The 22,685-nt window shown below is 41.1% G+C and overlaps 2 protein-coding genes across 4 annotated transcripts in view; one reads left to right on the top strand and one right to left on the bottom strand.

Moving 5' to 3' along the window:
- Positions 1-10,236, bottom strand: part of CLIC5 (chloride intracellular channel 5) — an 81,240-nt gene extending 71,004 nt beyond the window's left edge. Inside the window, exon 1 of one of the 2 annotated variants that reach the window (XM_062638482.1) lies at positions 9,792-10,236. Coding sequence is in view for 1 of the 2 variants with exons in the window: in XM_062638479.1 (XP_062494463.1) it covers positions 958-1,599 (642 nt within the window). In the remaining variant the exon portion in view is untranslated. Of the gene's footprint in view, positions 1-957; positions 3,060-9,791 lie in introns of those variants that run through there. The other variant, XM_062638479.1, reaches the window with a different exon arrangement.
- Positions 10,237-10,787: 551 nt separating this feature from the next.
- ENPP4 (ectonucleotide pyrophosphatase/phosphodiesterase 4) lies at positions 10,788-19,486 on the top strand. 2 transcript variants are annotated; one of them, XM_062638477.1, is made up of 4 exons: positions 10,788-10,935; positions 12,839-13,703; positions 14,974-15,144; positions 17,576-19,486. In XM_062638477.1, the coding sequence occupies exons 2-4, from the start codon at positions 12,881-12,883 to the stop codon at positions 17,938-17,940; spliced, it is 1,359 nt and encodes a 452-aa protein (XP_062494461.1). In that variant the 5' UTR covers positions 10,788-10,935; positions 12,839-12,880; the 3' UTR covers positions 17,941-19,486. The 2 variants fall into 2 exon arrangements, with proteins under 2 accessions (XP_062494461.1, XP_062494462.1); XM_062638478.1 differs by lacking the exons at positions 10,788-10,935; positions 14,974-15,144; positions 17,576-19,486 and adding exons at positions 12,253-12,272; positions 15,786-17,466.
- Positions 19,487-22,685: the final 3,199 nt, after the last annotated feature.

The raw sequence follows: 22,685 nt of genomic DNA, 5'->3' as shown, positions 1-22,685 counted from the left end.
CTTGTTTAAATAAACTAAATTAAACAAGAACAGACATTGCTGAAAACACTTCTCACTATGTGTGGCAATGAAATCTCTCAGCCTGCTTTCAAAGCATCTGCCAGGGAAGCTAAGGAACAGATTCTGGTAATCTTATTTATGTTATGAACTTCACAAGACTTCTGTAGAAATAATGGCATTATACTCACAGTGGATGGTCCTGTTCAAGAACTCGAAAATTTCTCTCATGTAGTTAAAAAGGAGGAACTGTCAGGTTTGTATTATGGCCTAATAAATACTGGAAATGGTTGAATACAAGAGCTTTTATAAAGGGAAGTGTAGTGTTTATTTAAGAACACAGATGTTTATGGCTCTGAAATTTAAGTTATACTACAAGTACTTACAAAATACTTTTTAGAGAAAGTGTGAAAGTCCCCTCAGTAATTTCTACCTAACTTGAAATTAGTTTAAATTGTCACAGAAACACATTAATCTGAACACTGAAAGAAATAAAAGGAAAACCACTTTCAGGGATGAGCATTTGTAGAAATTTTATTGCCATTATTTAAACCATATATTTAGCTTTCTTCATAACATTAATAACTTTTGAGCTATAGCTACTAGCTAAATAGTGAAATACAGAGATATCTAAACTAGCTTAACTAAACCAAGTAGTAGTTGTCCAGCTGTAACAGCAGGAGATTTCACAGAATAAATAAATTGCAGCAACAATCAGAATACTTTTACCACATTCAGACATCCACTTGAAGTAAAGAAATCCCAGTCATCTTCACACAATACAAATCTCTTCCTGTACCTTAAGATGTAAGAGGTAAGTGAATGAATTGACCCCTACAGGACACAGGCAGCAGAGCTGGGAACAAAGCATTGAGTAGATGTATTTTACTGATTTGGAGGACATATACACTGATTTGGGGTTTAAAACTGGTGTGTTCTTAGGAGCACTCAAGCTCTTACCTTTACAAACATGAAAATCTCACAATCTTCCTGAAAGTTGTCAGTTTCTCCGAAGTTATTGTTAAGAGGGAACTTGAGGGAAGTTGGAGAGTTGGAAGAAGTGCTCCGGCTCCGACGCAACTGGAAATCCAGAGGAAAATGCATGTTGCTCTTAAACATCATGCCCTCTACATGTTTATCTTCCAGAGTTGGGCTCATCAGATCCATCTCCTGGTATGGGTGGTCTTCTTCAGCACCATGGTGAGATGAAGAAGAACCATCCTCCCCATCAGCCCCATGCTGAAAGGCCACAGAATTACTACAGCTATCTTCTGAGCTGTCCTGGCTACTATCCATGCTCTCGGGGAGAGTAGTGATGGAAGAAGGAGACACTGGATCTTCATGGACATGATCATAAAGATTATCCCTTTTGTCTTCTTTAGAGCCCTGAATCTCATAGATATTGGTGGTGTTAACATTTTGATAAACATTGGTAAAGACCTGATCTTCCATGACTGCTGGCTGGTGAGTTTTGCCTGCCTGCTGGTACCTTACAAGACTGCAGCTAAAGTGAGATGTTGACAAACGCTCTTCAGGAGGAAGCAGAGTCTGTGGTGTGCTTTCTGAATGCTCTGCTACACATGGCAGATCTCCAATAATCATTTACTGAGAGCTATAAATCAACAACTACACTTCCACTGAAGTAAAAGGGCTGTCTCAGTTTTAACCCCTTTGTTGATCTGGCTGCTGGTTACTATATCTTAGGAGATGGAATCACTTGTTGTCCATCAAGACGTAGCCTGGCCAAGTACAGTGATGAACAGATGAAGCACCTACAAAGCTATGGTAAAGAAATATGTACTTTTTCCACAGGAAGTCAAAAACAGTTTTACTGGCAATCTTATGCATATTTTGTGTAAAGAGAAACAAATGCAGACTTCACCCATTTACTCATATTTTCAACCCACAAAAACCTAGCTTCAAGGAAAAGCAAGGCAAAAGTGCCTCAACAAAACAAGCAATCACCTGCACATTTTCTCTGGTTACTTACAACATCATTAGCAAATTATAATAATTTATAAAAAAAACCTACAAATATAAAAAATTATAAAGTGGCATATCCATGAGAAAAAGGCATCAAACTTGAACTCTTTCTAGTTTTGACAGTGGTTCACTTGACCTTGAATGACTCCACATTTAACAACTTCATCCTCTCATCTATAAACTAGAGTCAAGACTGTAAAAGGCTTGTGAGCTACCCTGCAATCTAGGAAGGGGAAAAAGAAACACTGAATAAGCATTAACTAATTGTTGTAACTGCATACTTAATTTATAATTACTTGTAATCACATTCAGGTTATACATCTCCATGTCATAAGACATAGACCCAAGCTGCCAAAGTTGGGTTAATGCTGCTTGACTTCAGCAACCTAGTTAGCCTCCTTCTCCATGCAGTTCCTTTTCTCTAGAGGTTAGAGACACACAGAAAACCCCACAGAGTCTAAAGCAGAGGAATACTTTCAGCTTTAGCATCCTTCTTAAAGATGGATACAGATTCCAGAGCATCTGAAATCAGTGGAGTTGAAAATCATTACAGATTCAAATCTGAATTTATCAAAGTTGTGAGAGCTTCAGACCCGACTGACTTTTTATCTAGATGTTTACTACATCTGGATTATATGGATTATTATCAGAACTGTTAGGATCCAATTATATTTAATCTTTTGGGGTTGAGCCACGATTTAAATTAAAGGCGTTTTCCTCCTAACGCATCCTTGTAACTTCATGAAAGGTAATTGCTACAGCAAGGCTGGATTTGTAAAAGAAACACAGAAGAGAGATTAAAGAGAAGGATTGTAATTGCACCCATCTCCAAACAGAACTAGGGGGACCACATGCTTCTTTACATTGTAGAGTAGCAGGTGCTTTCTGTCTGAGATTTATAATAGTAATTTACTGTCTTTATTCTTATATTGAACTTTTTAGACAACTATAAAAGTTCAATATCAAAAGCAAACCAATACTTCACCTTATCAAACTTAGATTCAACTAAGGTTCCTAGATAATGCCAAAAGTGCCAAAAACATATTCACAATCAGCAACACAGTAAAAGACGCAGGTAAGTATCAGAGATCAAGGATATCTCTTAGCTCATGAGGGCACCTCAGAGGCTTCAAGGATACCTAACCCATATCAAGGCCTAATTTCAACTATTATTACCCACAAATTCCTGCCTGGCACATGCAGTCCATCAGCAAACAGAACTCCACAATAATCACATCTCCTATCACAGAACAGAACAATCACATCTCCTATTTACATTTTCTGTATGTAATTCAGTCAGAATTATTCATGTGGAAATCCTAAATAAGAGATTATGAAATTTGTGCTGTCATCTGTACTGCAAACTTCAAGCATTCCACACCAGCTATTAGAGTGATAAAAAAACTGACTTAAAATCATGAGCTTAATTTACTAAAGCTCAAGAAACTTGGGAAAGCCAACAAGCCAACTAGAAAATGTTATTATTTTTTGAGTATTTTTTACTTTTATGAAAACACTTGCATTTCTTCACATTTTTAGGAAAAAAAATGTATGTCTACCTGCATCTGTTCAACTTGCTCTGAGCATGGATAAGCAACTCCCTTGATCTTCAACCCTTCTTACAAAGTGCTCTTGCAGGATTAAGTATACTGGGATTGTAAAAATTCCCTCCTTAGTCACTCTTCTGGCAAATAACTTAATGAAGAAAAGAGAACACAGGCATATTCATGATGCAAAACAAAGAACAAAGTCCAGTTGCACAGCATTAAATCCAATGACTGACTTCTTTTTTTTCCTGCGCAAACACAACATCAGCAGGAAGCAGCAGCACCTGCTGGAGGGTATAAAATATCACAGGTAAAATAAGGAATAAGAGACTCATGTATGAGTATTATTTAAAAATAAATAGAGTTGATGTGGATTTCACAAGTCAGAAAACTTCTCCTTTCCTCTGCCCCCTCCAAGAGCAAAGAAAAGTCCCATTCACCTCCAAGATCCAGATTTCACTCTTGTGACAGGGTGATAACACCCCAGAGTAAACTTGATCACATTTATGAATTTATCCAGGTGAAAATCAGGTGCATTTCAAGTCATCTTATGTGAACCCACTGCTGGTTTATAACCCTTATATTTCATCTTCAGGGATGACAGAAATAATTTTGGTGTCATAATTCTAAAGTTAGGTTTGTAAGAAACAAGATCAAAACTGAGGTGTCCACATTGTGGCTTTGAACATGAGTGTCCTATGCTGCTTCCCCCCCACTCCCAAGCTGAAAATGCTCTGTTCCAGCAAAGGAACTTGTGTCCAGTGAAATGGGACTTCACTCCTGCACAGAAGTGAGAGGAAAGAGGTTGTATGAGGCAGGAGGGCACTAAAAAGTCTCAGCATCACTCTGCTCCATTCTCCATTGGAAAGTAAAGCCCTTCAAGCATCAGGCCCAGCTCTACCGTCACAAGAATATTAAGACTACAAAACAGAGAAATCACCAGTTTAATCCATTCCCCAAATTCCTCTGCTCCCAAGTGTAGGGTGCTAGCAATACTTTCTGCTGTTAGTTCTGCAATTCAAGTTGTGTCCCTTACCACCCATACCCACGTGAGACATCCCATCACACTGGTTACTTGCTGTAGCGAAATACATATAACAATATAACCAGAAGCAGCAAAATTCATATAAGGACAAAGAACATGAGCAACATAATTCATCATTTTCAAGGTTTATTTTTTACTTCAGGACTGAATTTCTATTTTTATGCTAACCTTATTCTTTTTAATGCAAGAAATATCAGAATTAACATGACCGTAACTCCAGCTAGTACATATAACCTCATGAAGTTCAACAAGGTCAAATGCAAGGTCCTGCACCTGGGTGGGGGCAATCCAAAGCACAAATACAGGCAGATTGAACATAGCCCTAAGGAGAAGCACTTGGGCGTATTGGGTGATGAGAAGCTCAACATCACCCATGCATCAGAAGGAGCATGGCCAGCAGATCAAGGGAAGGGATTCTGTCCCTCTAGTACACTCTGGAGAGACCCCCCTGCATTACTTCATCCAGCTCTGGGGCCCCAGCATAATGCTGGGGCAATCCAGATGTCATGGTTTAAACCTTGCCGGCAACTAAGCACCAGACACAGCCACTTGCTCACTCCCCCTGCTCCCCAGTGGGACAGGAAGGAGAACTGGAAAAAAAAAAAAAAAAAAGTAAAAACCCATGGGTTAAGAAAAGAACAGTTTAATGATTGAAATAAAATATTATAATAATAGACTAATGACACCAGTGATAGGAAATAGAAGAAGAAATAAACAAGAGTTTTGCACAATACAATTGCTCACTACCCACTAACCGATACGCAGCCCAACCCGAGCAGCAATTGGCCCCTTCCAGGTAACTCTCCCCAGTTTCTGTACTGGGCATGACGTGCTGTGGTATGGAATACCCCTTTGGCTAGTCTGGGTCAGGCATCCTGTCTCTGCTTCCTCCTGGCTTCCTGCGCCACTCCTCACTAGCAGAGCATGAGAGACTGAAAAGTCCTTGATCAGGGCAAGCGCCACTGAGCAACAACTAAAGCATCAGTGTGTTACCAGCATTGTTCTCAGACTAAAGCCAAAACACAGCACTACACCAGCTAACCACCAATTCTTTCTACAGTCCAACGGACAGCAACAGGCACCTCAGAGACCATGATAAAAAGAGATGAAAAAAATTATAACGAAATTAAGTATATTCTGGAGATGGTCTTTATTGCTGCAAAAGTCAGTCATCTGAGCTCCTTCAAATAGGTATCTTCTCAGACAGCAAGGCTGGAATTCACCTACATTTAAAAGCCTAGAAATGAACTCCAAAACTCACACTACGAACCTAGATAATTGCCTGGCTCACTCTACAGAGAAACATGGAGCTCAGTTCAGAAGCCCCAGAACACATACAGGCATTTATTGGTATTTGAGTTTGCACAGACCAACTTGGTTTTATCTGAAAGCCAGAAAACATAGTAAGGGCCCTGACACACTTAGAATGGTATGTTAAAATCACTGAAGCTGCTACTGAAACTTAAGCTGTTCACCCTTTAACCCTTTTTAGCAGCAATCAGCACCTCCAGCTTAAAATAGTCAAGCAGAAGACTAGCTTGCAAAGAAGTTCCTATACTGTGAGAGTATGTTATCCGAAGAGGAAGAGAAGGGTAGAAAGAAGGAAGAGTAGCAAGAATGTCAGCATACCTTGCATCTTCTCAGAGATTAGTAAGTAAAGGCAAAATGCCATATTGCACTATTTAATTCAGATTCCTAATACAAGACTTTTTCCTGGGTACCCATTTAGGAAAGAAAATAATTTGCCTGCCTCCTAGACATTCCACAGCTCTGGAAACTCCAACTCATCTAGAAGTGCCACAAGCAGCTTCAGTAGTTAACAGCCCTGTTTAGAAACAGCAACCTGTTTCTATTGCAGTTTCTCAGGAGGCAATTTTTAGTTGGTTATTGCTATGATTTTAGTGCTTTACTTAAAAGAACCTTTAAGTTTTATTTATTCTTCCTGAAGATGCTTCCACACTTTAGCAAAGAGCTTGTAAATCTTTCATCACAACCTAAATAAATTGAGGTCTGTCAGTTGCTTGCTGTAAAGTAGCTTTGTCCAGTCCTAACAAGAAAACCTAATAGTTAAAACACCTGCGTATTCTTGGAAACAGTTGAAACTGAAACTGAATGATGGTGAACCTTTTTTATGTCAGTAGAAATGGAGGGATCGTTTTTTTTCTGTTCTCTCTAGAAGAATGAGAGAATCAAGTTCCTCTATCCAGTTATTCCCACAGACATCAACACTCACAGACCTGTTTGATAGGAACAGACTGTGAAAAGCAGCACTATAGCAGTCCAAGCATCTGCAGCTCCCCAAATTGTTTCAAGATGGGAATGACCTGGTGAGGAGGAGGAACAAGACTGTTCAGTATGGCCATTTGTGCTCCAGCCTTTGGATGGTCATCTTTGGGCACCCAAGAAGATCACTGGAACCTTGCTGCTAAGAAGGGCTACTTTACAAAGGACAAGAAGTTGCACAGATACACTGACAATTTTATCTGTACTGCTATGTGTCTGTATGGAGTTAGCATGTTCTGAAACATACGCTTCAGCTCAGTTTCACAATAACTGTTGACATGCGCAGCTTTAGCAGTTTCTGCATTCTATTTAAGACATGGTACATAATAAGGAAATGAAAACACACACTAAATAACATTTCAGAAGACAGTGGTTTGGTAGAAGACCTTGATCATCTTGTTGTTCCACACAGCAGTCAGGCCTCCAGAAACCCATTTGCTGCTCAGCTAAAACTGGCCTGGATGCTGCCAGCTAGCTCATGAGTTCAGGACCACGCTGTAATAACAGTGATTCATCTTCACCCAGATTTTGCTTTGCTACTGACTGCAAAAAGGTGTACTTAAAGCCAGCATATCAGTAAATTTAACTCCGCAGAAGACAGATGCTTCTCCATTGGGAACTAGACAAACAATTGAAAATTATTTTGCACAGGACACTCAACTCTCATCAACAGCTTTTAGATGTTAAAAATACCAGGAATTATCAACAGACATTTGAAAATCTGCTTTACCTGCTGAAGGGCCTAAACAATTATTCCTGACTTGGATGCTCCAAAGCCCTTTATTTGTGGTCTTCCAGGTCCTTTTACAAAACTTTCTTTGGTTTTCTCTCTAGCTCTACAGTCAGAAACTCCATTAGAAACCTGAGAGCCTAAGAAATACTGGCTTTTTATTCCCCCAAGTGCTCCAAGGAAAACATTTCTGTTTGCCTTTAAAATCTGGCATCATTTCAAATCCTTGTTTGCCTCTGAAACCAAACACGCTTAGGAAGCCCAAGCAATCTGTCTTCAGGCTCATTTATGATGGAGGCTCTAGTATCCAAAATAGAGAAAGCAGAGACACCACCCTACTCTCTATCACCTTGTCATGCAGCCTTCCGGACATCATTCCATGGACAGCTTGATGAACAGCAGAGTCAAAAGCCCTTTTTCACTTACAGCCTTCATATACAACCTATTTCTTGGAATAAATGGGCACTAAAAGCTTAACATTGAATACAGTCTAACAGGTGTTAGTCACCTAAAACTTCTACTGTTTTACAGAATGTCTTCCCATTTTTCTTCACCTCAACTGTATAAAGATGCATCAAAACACAGTAAATGGATTAAAAAAATACTCAGCAAAAATGATCAAAGAGATTTCACCACATAGACAAAATTAAGGAAAGAAAAAATAAAACGAAAAATGCAGGAAAATGTGCCTCTGTCAATATTTAGTTATTTAAACTCTTAGGTAATGAAAACGGCCTGCTTTTTCTTAAGAAAGAAAATACCCAGCTTATTCTTAAGACAAGTATCTGAACTACCCATGTACAACATTTTAGTTTTCTTCCAAATAAATAAGGAGTTGTTTTCCCTCCATAACACGGACAACAGGAAAGTACTGTTTCCCATCTAAAAATTAAGTGTTTTACTAAACCTAGCCAAACACTGAGAATATTTTGAGGTTGCCAACCCTTTACTTCCCATCATTCACTGAATACCACTGACACAAACCAATGTTTACCGCTGTAAACGGAACCAAGAGATGTATTAAATATACAATACATATTGGCTAGCCCAGTTCAAAGTCCAAAGTTGGTGTGGCATGCTGCTTTTATGATGTGTCAACCTGAATACATTATATTAGGCCAGGCTCATGAATAAGTGAATACTGCAAATAGGTTTCAAAAGCACCTGGGTAAGGGTGAAAAAGACTACTCATACCTTTTAGCACTGAATAGCTGAGTTATTATGCCGCCAAACAAGGTAAACAAAAGAGCATTGGTGCTTAAAATATATTTGTATCCCTGCATAAGGTTTCTAAGAAGACCCCAATCGAAATTTGATAAAATTGGCTAAAAGATGACAACTGCTATGTGCTCCCCTGACCTCTAATTCACTCAGTGTAACAAATACTTTGAAGGAAATAAATTGGTAAAGGACACTTCCCTCCTCCACATGATCTACTGTTGTGTGCATATTTACAGACCTGAATTAGAGTAACAAACAAACAAAAAAAAAAAAAAAAAGAAGAAAAAAGGGACAGAAGACAAAGTCCTTGACTTGAACTTGACAAATAACATGGAAATACCTTCAAGAAGTCTTATAAGCTCACCTGGATTTTTTTTCCTCCTGTGTTTTGCCCCACCTGCTACATTTCCCTAAATCAAGGTGAATCATGAGGCATGCCATTTTATTTGGCTGATTATACCACACCATTAAAGCCACTCCACAGTCAGCATGCAAAGGTAGCACAACCTGCCAAACTCATGCATATATAAAAGGCATTAGAAAGAAACAAGCTCAAATCTATGAGGCGTTGAGTATAAACAAGCTAAGAGGATGCACAGTATGAAATTCTTTTAAGTCTGCCATGAAGTTACAGACAGGTTGTCTTCCCAGGTTTTATGATGAAATTTAAAATGGAGTGATTATTTCTGCTCTGTGCTATCAAAGGACAATTATTATCTCTGTTCAGGCAGAGCTGATTTCATTATTATTCAGCACCAGTAACTTAACAGCTTTTGCAGAATTACTAACGCCTTCTCATAATAAAAAGAAAACCCAAGGACATGTGAACTATTTGCCTTAATTTATGAAATAAACACCAGGACACAAAACAGATCTCAATGCATCATACCATAACATACTGCTTTCCTAACAGCAGCAGTGGCATTCAGCATTCTTACATGCAAGAGCACAGTTCATACATACATACTTACATACGACAATTCACAATTTCCTGCTTGTATTTTAAGTTTTAGGGCAAAGCAGCGTGCCACAAGAGAACGCAAAAAGGTCACACACAGGATACAATATGAACAGTCACTTTCGGAGCTGCACGGCCAAACTGGTGTCCCAGAGAACAGGAAACTGATAATCACGATGATAATCGCCATTGCCTCGCAAAGGCCACAGCCTGGGGCTGCTGCGACGCCTGCAAAGGAGGCAGGTTACAGGCATCCTGGGGAGACACATGAAAACTTCTAGTCACACAACCGGTCACAGCCTCGCCTTACCTGGCAGCATCCTTCCGCAGCCACCGGCACCCTAGCAAGCAGTCTGTGCCCCAGGAAAGCTCTGACCACTCACCAGCAGGACCCACATCCCCAGCCCAGAGGGGCTAACACCTCTCATAAACCCCACGTTCTCCCACAGCCTGCCACATCTCCCTGCTTGTGACAGCTGCCTCCCACAGCTCGCCTCAGCTCTCCTCCCATCAGCCTCCCACAGCCCTGCTCCTCAGTCCCCCACAGCTCCCTACAACCTGCCTCCACTCAGACCCCCTTAGGCCCCTCACCTCAACTCACATCCCCCCAGCTCCCCATGATTCCCTTCAACTCACCTCAACGCCCCCAGTTACCTTCTGCGCGCCCCTCCCCTCACTTCTCCCCAGCTCTGTTCCCCCGATACCTCTCAGCTCCCCTCAACCTCCCCAATTACCTTCAGCCCTCACCTCACCTCCCCTCACTTCTCCCCCGCTCTGTTCTCCCGCTACCCCTCAACAACCCCGATCACCCCCAGCTTCCCCAGCTCGGCTCCCCCCGATCCCCTCCACGTCTTCCAGCGCAACGCCCACTTCCCGCAGCCAATCAGCGCTCCCGCCAGCGAGCCCTCAACCAATCACATGCGGCAGAGCCCCCCGGTGCCGCGCCCACCCGGGCAGTGCCGGTGCCGCCGCCCCTAAAGCGGTTGTGCGGGGTGGGTGACGGGTGCGCAGGCGCTCCGCTCGCCTTGCTTCCTGTCCCGGTTCCCCGCCGCGGCCGGTCTCCTCCGCGCCTGTCCCGGCGGCGCTGCCCGCAGGAGTGGGGCCTTACAGTGGGGTCGGGGCGGAACAGCGGCGCCCGGGCAGCGGGGAAGGGGCCGACAGCGGGGCTGTGGTGAGTGGTGCTGTCTGAGCGGAGAACGGGACAGGGCCGAGGGACCCCTCCGGGCTCTGGTGGCTGCGCCTCCGACCCCGCCGGATTTAGGGTGAGGGGAAATGAAGTATTGTCGGGCTCCGTGGAGCCGTTGCCGGTGTGTGCGGTGAGGCCGGAGACCCAAGGGCCCGGCCCGTTGGCTGAGCGGCCCCGCGGTGCAGGCGCTCTGGCTCCAGGAACGCTGAAGAGTGGATCTGCGGTGACAGCCCGCAAGGTAGCGCGTTCCTGACCGAGCCGAGCAGCAGGGGACTTGGAAGCCTGGTTAGGAGGTTCAGCATAGTTGTAACCATAGAATGGTTTGCGTTGGAAGGGACCTTAAAGCTCATTTAGTTCCAGCCTCCTGCCACGGGCAGGGACGCCTTCCACTAGCCCAGGTTGCTCCAAGCCCTGTCCAACCTGGCCTTGAACAGTGCGAGGGATGGGGCATCCCATGCAAACAGGGATGGAGTAATGCTGATGTAGTGTGTAAGCCAGAAATGCTTAGCATCTTTGGAGCATTTCGAAGCTAATGCTATGGTCTTAAGCCTTACTGTGCTGGGTAAGGCTTAAGGCTTGCTTCTGTTTTTTAAAGCAATTGATAACATGAAGCAGGCAATTCTCTGCTCCATTGCTTATGTAATTTCTTCATTTTTGCCTCTCTAAAGGGGCTGTGTGTCACAAGCCCTCTCTATTAGAAGATCCCTTAAAACTATTTTGGACTATCCGTTCTTCAAACATTTGTATCTTCTAAAGAAACTTTAACTGTTGGTTTGGGGGGGATTTCCTATGCTTTGAATTCCTCTACTTTCATTTTTGAAGTAATGCACTCACAGTTTCTAAGAGTTTGGGGAAAAGGGTTGAGATAGGCCAGAAGATATTACTCTAGTTAGGAAGATACCTGCTCTTCCTCCTGGAATCGCCCTTGTTTGTGCAAGATAAAGGAGAAATTTGCTGGGGTGGGTTTTACTTTCAAAAAGTAAATACACTGTCTGACTATCTTGCAAAGGTTTTTGTGAAACCTGGAATTCACCTCCTCTTTCTTAAAGGCTTATAGAATAATTGTGAACAAAGTACTCCTGTCACATAATAAGTTTAAGGATAAAAAAAGGCTTACAAATCATGCCTTGTTTCATAACAGTAATGAATTCATTGGTGAGAAACTCTTGATTCATACCGAAGGTTGCTAATGATTTATTTTTTTTTTTTTTAGTTTTACTTAGAAATCTGATACATAGAGAACAGGTTTAAATGCTGTTATGGTAGATGTGCAACAGCTTAGAAGGAAAACAGAAGTTACTCCTGGCAGTTTTATGTACAGAGTAAGCAATGATTAAATAGGAGTGTTGAAAGGCTCAAAAGTCTTCCAGCAACTCGAGAGGGTGGAAACTGGGGAAAAAGGTAGGAACTGTGGAAAAAGATGGGATGAAAAGAAAAATTGTAATTACAGAAGAAAACAAAATTCTGGTCTGAACAGTGATGTGTAATGAGCATTTAGAGCTGCAGGGGATTCTTAAATGTGGAGCCAGAATTGTTCAGGTGTCTGCACTTGAACATGAAGAAAAATACTGATTGTCTTTGAATGCAGAATCATAATAAGACACACAGAACGATGGAGTGATTGCTTAAAAAAGAGAATGCAATTCTTTTCATTTAGTCTAGAATGAAAGAAAATCTCATTGCTCAGCTGTTTTAATGTATGAAAAACTATGACAATATATGAGAAGCTTCTGAAGTCAGTAGGAAAATCCACTGTTGACTTCCGTGGTTGTTTAAACGGGTTATTTTGCAGTTATTTCCTACAAGCAAGATGTACATGATGTCTAGCTAGTTAAACTGGTTCCAGTACAATTACTTTGTGTTACATGCCTTATCTTGAATTTTTCAGGTGCATCTGATTACCTGCTGTAAATATTTTGAAGTATCAACAATGAACTCGATGTTAACATTGCTTTTCTCTGGAATAGTTGCCTTTTGTGCTTGCTCTGTGAGTGATCCAGTATCCAGGTTACTCCTTGTGTCCTTTGATGGCTTCAGGGCTGATTACTTGGAAACCTATAAACTTCCTCATCTTCAGGAGTTCATTGAGGATGGTGTGCTTGTAAAACAAGTTACAAATTCTTTTATCACCAAGACTTTCCCAAACCATTATACCATAGTGACAGGTTTATATGAAGAAAGCCATGGCATTGTGGCCAATGACATGTATGATGCAGATGCCAAGAAGAAGTTTTCACAGTTCAATGATTCGGATCCCTTCTGGTGGAATGAGGCAGTTCCAATTTGGGTGACAAATCAACAGCAGGGAAATGGAGCAAGTGCTGCTGCAATGTGGCCTGGTACCGACGTAAAAATTAATGATACAACCCCTCAGTTCTTCATGAAGTATAACTTTTCAGTAACATTTGAGGAGAGAGTGGAGAAAATCATTGCCTGGCTGAACAGCTCTAATCCAGTTGTCAGTTTTGCTATACTGTACTGGGAAGAACCGGATGCAAGTGGACACAAGTATGGGCCAGATGACACTGAGAACATGCGCAAGGTACTAGAAGAAGTGGATAATCATATTGGTTTCCTTACCAATAAATTGAAGGCATTAGGTTTGTGGGAAACTGTTAATATTGTAATAACAAGTGACCATGGAATGGCCTCCTGTTCAGCAAAGAAGCTGATTGTCCTGGATAAGTGCATTGGGCGCAACAACTACACTCTGATAGACAAGAGTCCAGTTGCTGCAGTGCTGCCAAGACAGAGTATGTTTTGGTTTGTTTCTTTGTTATTTGTTTAAGTCATACACTGAGAATTAAATGTTGTTTATCTTGCTACTAAAAAGTACATGCTATGGCAGATTGTTCACACCTCTGCAAGGTGAACTACACTGCTTTGGCAAGTTTGACATAATTTAATGAGTAAGTTAAATAATGTTTATTTAGAAAGTACTTTGCTTTGGTAATCAGTGTAAAATTGTTATGGGTGGTAAAGATGGTCCTAGTACAGCTTGTTGAAAAAGTACACAGGCTCTTAGTGCGAGTACTGCATTCAGCCCTGTGGCCTACGAGACAGTAGGGATATGGACCTGTCAGAGCAAGCCCAGAGGAGGGCCATAAAGATGCTCATGAAGACAGGCTGAGAGAGCTGAGCTTATTCAGCCTGGAGAAGAGAAGGCTCTGGGAAGACCTTAGAGCAGCTCCCAGCACCTAAAGGGGCCTGCCAGAAATCTGGAGAGGGACTTTTTACAAAGGCCTGTAGGGACAGGACAAGGGGAAATAGCTTTAAACTGACAGAGGGGAGACTGAGATGAGATTTTAGGCAGAAATTCTTCCCTGGGAGGGTGGTGAGGCCCTGGCACAGGGTGCCCAGAGAAGCTGTGGCTGCCCCATCCCTGGCAGTGTTCCAGGCCAGGTTGGATGCAGCTTAGAGCAACCTGGTCTAGGGGTAGGTGTCCCTGCCCATGGCAGGGGGGTTGGAAATAGATAACCTCTTTTAAGGTGTGATTCTATGCCTGCTGTCTTGTTGCTTGCTTAGTCTATATGGTTATAATTCACAGCTTGAAATAAACCCTTGTGTTTATTAAGAATTTTTGTACCTTGGAGTAATTACTAACAGGCATGTCGTGACAGTGCTGGTCTCAGTTTCCATATCTGTGGCCAAATTGAAGCAATTCTAATGAACAAAGTGATACATATAGTAGCAAAATTTACTGCCTTAGTGTGTGATTGCCTCCTCTTGATTTCTCTGCTTGAATTTTGCCCTTCTGCTTTGCACATTCAGATGGTTAATTCAACTGTAGTTTCAAAACCACAGCTGTGAGGTGCCTCATTGAAAATAAGAGCAAATTGTCAAATTCACCTTGAAACATGTAGTGTTTCACTGGGGACCTGAACAAATAACTTTTCTATGTGCCTTTTAAAGAGTAATTGTTTTGAAAAAAAATAAATAAAAAATCTCGGGTTTAATGACAGGTAATTGCAGTACCAGGACATCATTTCTGGCTGTTTCACATGCACTTTTTTTTCTTGGCAGACAAGGAAGATGTGTATAACTTACTGAAAACATGCAACAGTCACATGAAAGTGTATCTCAAAGAAGAAATTCCAGACAGATTTCATTATCGTCATAATAACAGAATCCAACCCATAATCCTGGTTGCAGACGAAGGCTGGACCATTGTGCAGAACGAGTCACTGTCAAAATGTAAGTGCATGTCACTCATTTGTGCTCTTGGTGGCTAATGTTGATAAACTGTCTTGGGTTTATTCCAGCCATGTGCAGGCTGGTCCCAGTTTAATGAGTGGAGTGCTAGCACTGTGCTTCTTTAGAAACATCTCAGCATTTTCTAGAACATTCTCAGCCCGAGTCTGGAGTGTTTTAATGGATACGGAAGAGATGGGGGATATTCCTTTGGCTAAAATATGTTCAACCTAAGAGTTATCTTATGCAAGTCAGTCTCAAGCTTCTACTAGAGGTGGTTTAGCTCATTTTTGTTTATAAAATATATATATATATATAAGAGCGCAGATTGAAGCATGCCAGACACAATACTTAATGCTACAGCACATATAATAGAAAATAAAAATAAATGGGGTGAAATATTAATAGGAACACAACAATAATGGTCAAAGAAGCCAGAGGCCTTCCTGTTAGGGGTATCAAATAGCATGTTTTAAAGAGAAAAAACAAATGAGATGTTACTTCATAGAGTGCACTGCTAAGCTGTGCATGTTTTTCCTGCTACATGTTATGAATGTCAAATTGCATACCTACATATGTGTAGGTGTGATTATGTATGTATATATATTTCCAGGTGTTTCACATGCAGGGTTGGGTTTTGGCAGACAAGAGAAATGTCTATAACTTACTGAAAAAATGCAACAGTTACATGAAAGCCACAGGCTTTAAACTGACAGAGGGGAGATTTAGATTAGATATTAGGAAAAGATTCCTTACTATGAGGGTGGTGAGGAGCTGGCACAGGTTGCCCAGAGAAGCTGTGGCTGCCCCATCCCTGGCAGTGCTCAAGGCCAGGTTGGACGGGGCTTTGAGCAACCTGATCTAGTGGAAGGTGTCCCTGCCCATGGCAGGGGGTTGGAACTGGATGTGGTTTAAAGCCCCTTCCAACCCAAACCATTCTGTGAATTTATGTTTATTTGTACAAAAGTACTGTTTTCAAGGTATGATATGTTTCTATTTTAATTTCGTCACAGATTTGGTGCAATAATCTTCAAATTGGCAATACTTGGCACACATGTTCTCTAATAGAGGTCTCTTTCTTGTTTATGGTTAGATTCATTTCCATGTACCTAAAAATAGTTAATAAGTCTATGTTTATAAGTAACAGCATTGTATCAGTTGAAGTGAAATCACTTTTCAAAACAGTTCTGCTAGCCAACGCTTCCCAGAAGCAGGCAGGGGCGCTTTTAGCCTAAAAGGTTATTTTAAGCATTTATTGTACTTGTCATCACAGACGGAGTGGCAGCATAAGAAGTGGCTAGTGTACCAATTCCTACAGTGTTCCTGTGTCAGCACACACCAGCCCTCCCACTTCAGGGGTGGAAGATAGGAGTCTTTGTTGGAGTGGGAACTTGGAACAGCTCTGTTCAAAACAAGAGAGGAGTAGAAGGAAAAAAAGTGTAATCTGGAAAGACAGGACTGCATTAAAACAAGCAAGATGTGGTGCAATAGTAGCTTTGTGGTAACAAATGTAATGGTGGAAAACAGTAAAAAGGATTATTGAAGTACACTGAAGTGGGGAGTGTGACCTAATCAATAGGAATCTTGACATTTCACATAAGAAACTTCAGTGAAGGAGCCAAGGAGACAGTTCTCAGAGACTCATTAACTGTTAGTGAGAAATGAACTCAAAACTTAAATGCAGCTGCTCAAATACTGTGCTGTGTTTGCTTTGAGAAACTTTTAGCATCTTGGGCAAATTTTTCAGGCATGTTATTAGGAAATTTAATTATAGCTGGGTTTTAGCTCTTTATATTCCACCAAAAATCTGAGTATTTCTTAAAAACCTACCAAATGTCCAATTACTGGTGGCCTTATAGCCACAAACGTTCTGTTGTATGCCTGTCACCAACACTGTCGTCCTTTGACTGTGTTTTGGTTTTGACTGCTTGGGTGTCCCTTCACCTGAAGTACGTAATCTGATGATAAGCATGATTTGAGGGTACTTCACATGCTGGAACTGAACACTGCTTAAGGAAAAGTGCTTGGCTTTTAAGAAATAATTAAAATGTCTGCTTTGCAAGGGGGTGATACCTGTCTCAAACCTGAGAAGCCCAAATCTACATTCCAGTTACTGACTTGCAGCGTGGCCACTTCCTTTTCAACTTTGACATGAGAAGTGGGAAGGGGAAAACTGGAAGTGTTGATGGCTGAAAAAAGACAATGGACAGGGAACCATGGTGCAAGACCACTATGGGAAAAGACTTCTGGGGACTGGGGAGGAGGGAAGGAACTCTGGGGTCCTTCTGTGTTTGATCCAAGAACTGCTTTTATGGTCTGCATTAGTCTTTGGTTACAACATGTGCCTTTGAGGGGTGGAGGGAAGGGGAGGGGAATACTCAATATGCAAACAGAAATTGTGATTTTTAACTCTGTAAACTTTGCCTTTCTCCAGTAGGTGACCATGGCTATGACAATGCTCTCCCAAGCATGCATCCATTCCTGGCTGCTCACGGGCCTGCTTTTCATCGGGGTTACAAGCAGAGCACAATAAACAACGTTGATATTTACCCAATGATGTGCCACATCCTGGGCCTGACACCGCTGCCCCACAACGGCACTTTCAGTAACACCAAGTGCTTGCTTGCTGACCAGTGGTGCATAAACCTTCCAGAAGCTATTGGGATAGTCACTGGGGCTTTGATGGTACTGACTACCTTCACCTGCATTATTATCATCTCCAAGAATAGAGTAGCTCCTGCAAGGCCATTTTCCAGACTTCAGTTACAATATGATGATGATGACCCTTTAATTGGATAGCGTTAGGGAGCCTCGTCTTGCTTGCTAAATAGGGATTTCAGGAAGAGAGTTTGCACTTGCACTGGATGGCATTCTTTGCACTTTAATGGTATATGTATAAAATACTGTACAGCCAGATCTTGCTAACTTGTTTGTGTGTGCTGCCTGACTAGTAGTCCTGTAAAATATGAGCCAACAAAACAATGAGCAGGTGGCATTCTGCTTGAAGAGATGCTTAACAAAATAAGGATGCTTAGTTTTTCAAAGCCTTTGACCACTTTCAAAATGAAATCCCAGAGTGTGAACTAGCCAGGATATAGACTAAGTGGATTTTTTAACACTTGTAAATGTGGGATAATATTTTGATAATTAATGAGGGTTTTGTATTAAATTTAATGTTGACTTTTAGTGTTCATGTACATGTTTTGGAAAGATGTTTTTTATGAGAGTTAAAAGTTACTTCTGTTTGGACAGTATGTTCTGATTTGTTTTTGAATTTGGGCATAGAAGGCATAGAGAAGATCCCAATACTTCTGTCTCCACCCTCAGCCAGCAATATGACAAGAAGCTGGTGAGAAGGCAAACGGAAGTCAGCAGGAAAAGAATTGGTGCATATCACTTCTACTTTGAGCAATAAAGTTTGTGGTTCAGCAGTTGTAACACTGCGCAGATGGCTCTTGACATTTCCAGATGTGTGCCTGTGGATGATTTAGTTCCTGCACAGCTCCAGTTAGGACGGTACCACTTTGCTTATCTCAAAGATCTCAGTTTAAACTGAGAATCCCTCAATAATCCAGTTTTGGGGCTGTAGGGGAAAATTGCTGCTTCTAAATGCTGTGAGAAGTTTTTCAGGTATAAACTCTGCTAAAGGTATTTTTTGCAATAGAGGTGGTTCTGCCCCAGCTGGTAATAATCTTTTGAAGGCTGTCATGTGCTAAAAAGCAAGTTTGGAAGTTTGATATGCAATCATCAAGCAAGGATTCTAAACTCTTTCTTTAAACCTTGGAAATTTAAAGGGAAAAGTTAGTTTAGTTTTTGAGTTAAGATCTGTTAGCTGTAGTGTCTGAATTGTATAGATGCAAAGTTCTAGTGCAGACCAGGGCTAGTGTTCTCTTTATTTGAACTCTTGATTCCTTGTTAATGGGCAAGTCTAATAATTTGCTGTAAGAGAAATTGATTTAGAAAGCCTTAGTGCTACCTTATCTTTCAGTGAGCAAAGAAGATGGATTAAATTGTTAATGCTGTCCCCAAAAGAGAACTATAGTTACCAAGTGCTTTTCTTATAAGTTTGACAGTTGAAAAACTGATTAATTTGAAGTGACAGCACTTGGGTACCTGGTAGCATGCAGCATGATTTCTTGTTTGCAGGCTCAGGTTCAATGCAGTTTGGTGTTGGCTACAGACTACCTTTTCCCTGACTTTGGAGGGAAGGGTTACTTTTAACTGCCCACTTCAAAACTCGGATGTATTTGGGGTTTTTTTAAATTATTTCTGGAAGTCTTACAAATTAGTATCTTCCTCCCTGAGGATTCTGTTGTACTGATTAAAAACACAATGCACAAGCTAACCTGGTCTGTTTTCTTTTTACTCCCTCTTAAACTGGTAGCTCCTACTTGCTGACTAATGCTTTACTCTGAATTCATCTGAGCTTAAGAGAAGTTCAGGCCCCTTCAGAAATCAGTACTGTTACTGACAGTGTAGTGGGCTTTAGACTGTTATAATAGAGCAGTAACAGAACTGAATAGAGAAGTCACTTTCTCATCCTGCTGGAAGATTTAAAGTAATTAATTACATACAATAAGAGGTTAGGTTAAGGAGTAACTATAAATGAATGCTTTATAGCATCTCAGGCTTAGAGATGCTGTAAAAAGGAGGATGCTTGAGTTCCTTGGAGAAAGTTGTTAGCTTCTTGTTATTTTGCTTAAGAACGCATCCTCAGCTTTTCATCATCTGTACATAGAAAGGCTTGACTCATCTGAGTTATCTGTATCTTTCTGGCAGACTCAGTAAAAGACTAAACTGTTCTCTACCTGTCAGAAGGGTTATTTTAGATGCTAAAATTAGCACAGTATATGCTCTTCTCTATTCTTCCTCCTTCCCTGAATAGCTGTCATGCAGTGTGACTGATGTGCTTTCAGTTCCACTGTGCATCACTGTCATGGGCCAGGTGTCACAGTTGCCACCAGGATTTTAGTTACCAGAAATGTAAATGTTGACAAAGTACAGTGGTAGGACTCTAATCTGAATATGCATATTGTCAGAGATGAAAAAATCTAGAACTGTATTTCTCTTCCTAGCTGTAGGTAGCCCATTCTGACAAGAAGAGCTCCTATGAAACCAGGCAGCAAGTGGTAGTTATCTAACAGAAACGCTTCTTACCCTCTACTCCTCCTCCCTTTAGTGTTGGGACTAAACAGTGTTATTGTGGAGAAGGGTTTAAAGAGAAAGCTGAAGTACTAAGAAATAGGATAAACTATATTCTGGTTGCATTGCTAGTTATCGCCAATTCCAATTAGAGTGCTGAGTCTTCTTCCTGGCATAACTGCTGCTGGCAGGACAGGCTTCAAAGTAGCTCTTGTACAGCCAGGATTTCATACAGATAATGCACAAATAAAGGACCTAGAAGAAACCTCTTTGTCCTTAGACATAAAGTTGAAATATTTAAAGAAGATTGTTTTTAGAAGTTAGTGCCTAAAACATGGTTCAGTATTTCCACTGTCCAATTATAGTGTGTGAATTACTGCTTGTGAAAGTCAGCACCTGATTTCCTTTTGAATAGTTTGTCTAAAACACAAACATAAGAAGCCATGACTTCCCCCTTCCTCAAAGCTGTGACAGAGGACATGCATACCCTACAATGGTTTGTGGCAACATTTAATGACTTGTGAAACATACACAACTCTGCAGTGTTCATACAGGGCATATTAGTTTAGGGGAAGTTCTAAAACTAGCATAAAGGTTTAGAAGGGAATGGGCAGTTTCTAACACTACTTCCCAGCAATGAAGACAGATGTTCCATTATGTTGACTAGCTTGATAAAGGAACTCTCAACACTGCATAGAGAAGCCTTTATAACATCCACCCCTTGGGGTTTATATGTTTTTGTCCTTTTGCACTAAGGAAACAGTTCCACAACTGATCTGATTCAAGCAACTACAGGTCCAAACCATTTACTACAGAGGAAGTTTAACCTGCTGTAATTCAAAAAGAATTGTAGTGTCTATGAATACAAACCAACAGCATTACATACCTCCAATGATGAGACCACAAAGGTTTGCTTTAATATGCCTGGTACTACCTTTTATTGAAGAAAACAGTAAGATTTGTTAAGTTAATAGGATTCAGATCAGGACTTCATTACAGCAAGGCCCATTAGAATGTGGTGTTTTCATGTGCTTGCAACAATTGTTGTAGCCTCACATGTAATAAACATACATTACCTTTACTGTAGTGCAAACATGCCCTTTCTGGAAAGATGTGTAGAGCAGCACAGGTATGGTCAAGCCCACATTTGTGGCCATTATTTAAGCAGGAAAGATGACGTGGCAGGAAGCCTGTGGCATCTGCATTTTACAAAGCAGCAGGACTCAACAACTGCCTGTTTGTCATTCTCCCAGCACACAGTTCAGGATTGTGTTGTTCCACACCTCTGAAAAGTCACTCTGCACAACCCTTGGTTGGCATTTTTGTGCCCCTTTTTGTTTGAGCCTGCATTTCTTGCAAATAACATTACTGCAGCTCTTTCTTTACCAAGGAAACCTGCACAGCTTGTTTTGATAAAAAATTATTACCATTCCTGGTAACAATAGCAAGGTGGGAAACAAGAGGTCTTTTAAGAACTTTGACCCGAATGTTCTTAAGTTCCATTACACTTCCAGTTATTTTCAATTACAGATACACTCTGCAGAGTACATGAAATATTTGGGATACATATGAGTTAAGGCCATTCTCCCCCAGCCATCCCCCCACAATTCAAGTCTTTTCCAGAAGTCCTTTTAAATGGAGCAAGCACCCAATGCTTGATAGCTCTATAGCAAAGACATGTTTCAACTTCAACGTTTCCAAACAGAAAGAAACAAAGAAAACATTTGACATCTCAAAGTATGCTTCACAGGTCAGTAACGAAAGACAAAATAATGCAAGCTTCTCTGTTTCCAAGCTTAAGTTACAAGTAGCATGCAGGATACTGAAACCCATTTCCAATAAACTTGTTTGTACATCAAAAAAGTGCCATATACACAGAAACCAAATCCCAGATCCTCCCCAGCCAAAAGGTAGCCTGAAAAAAATCTCCCATCAGAGAAAAAGTTGCTATTTTTCTCCAGTGGCATAACATGTGCTTTCAATTTCATTAAGCATACACCCAACACCTTAAAACAGTGTTTAACACTGACTAGTTAGCATATTTGCCCAGAGGTTCCTGCAAATACACCTCAGCAATAAGGGAAACATGTTTAAACCTACACCTAAAATACCTTCATGCTGAAAGATTCCCTTCTGTTTCCTACATAGTTTCAATTTACCCCCCTCAAAGAAGGGCCTTACAGTGCAATACAGACCAGTGGCATCCAGAAGAATTCTCATGCTTGTGTTCCCAATTATTATAGGTATTATTATTCCCAAACCCTTTGTTAGGGGAAACATACTCTTCCATCGTTTTATGTTTGTGCAGGTGAGTCCCAAGATGACTGAACAACACTGACCAACTCTTGCCTCCCCCTTAAAAGCCAGGGTCACTTGGCCCATGATAGAACTACTCTGGTCAC

Source organism: Pezoporus occidentalis, unplaced genomic scaffold (assembly GCF_034315485.1).
Source record: "Pezoporus occidentalis ecotype Australia unplaced genomic scaffold, CSIRO_AGI_Poc_V1 ctg57, whole genome shotgun sequence".
In the NCBI taxonomy this organism is placed as follows: domain Eukaryota; kingdom Metazoa; phylum Chordata; class Aves; order Psittaciformes; family Psittacidae; genus Pezoporus; species Pezoporus occidentalis.
The sequence above is the reverse complement of the archived record's forward strand: the minus strand, read 5'-3'. Positions and strand labels throughout refer to the sequence as shown.

What these genes read in the sequence shown, in the direction of transcription:
- ENPP4 (XM_062638477.1), top strand. Translation starts at nt 12,881, where the DNA reads ATGAACTCGATGTTAACATTGCTTTTCTCTGGAATAGTTGCCTTTTGT. An exon ending in TGCAGTGCTGCCAAGACAGA is followed by an intron (nt 13,704 to 14,973) that starts GTATGTTTTGGT and finishes TTTTCTTGGCAG; the next exon opens with ACAAGGAAGATGTGTATAAC. An exon ending in GAACGAGTCACTGTCAAAAT is followed by an intron (nt 15,145 to 17,575) that starts GTAAGTGCATGT and finishes GCCTTTCTCCAG; the next exon opens with TAGGTGACCATGGCTATGAC.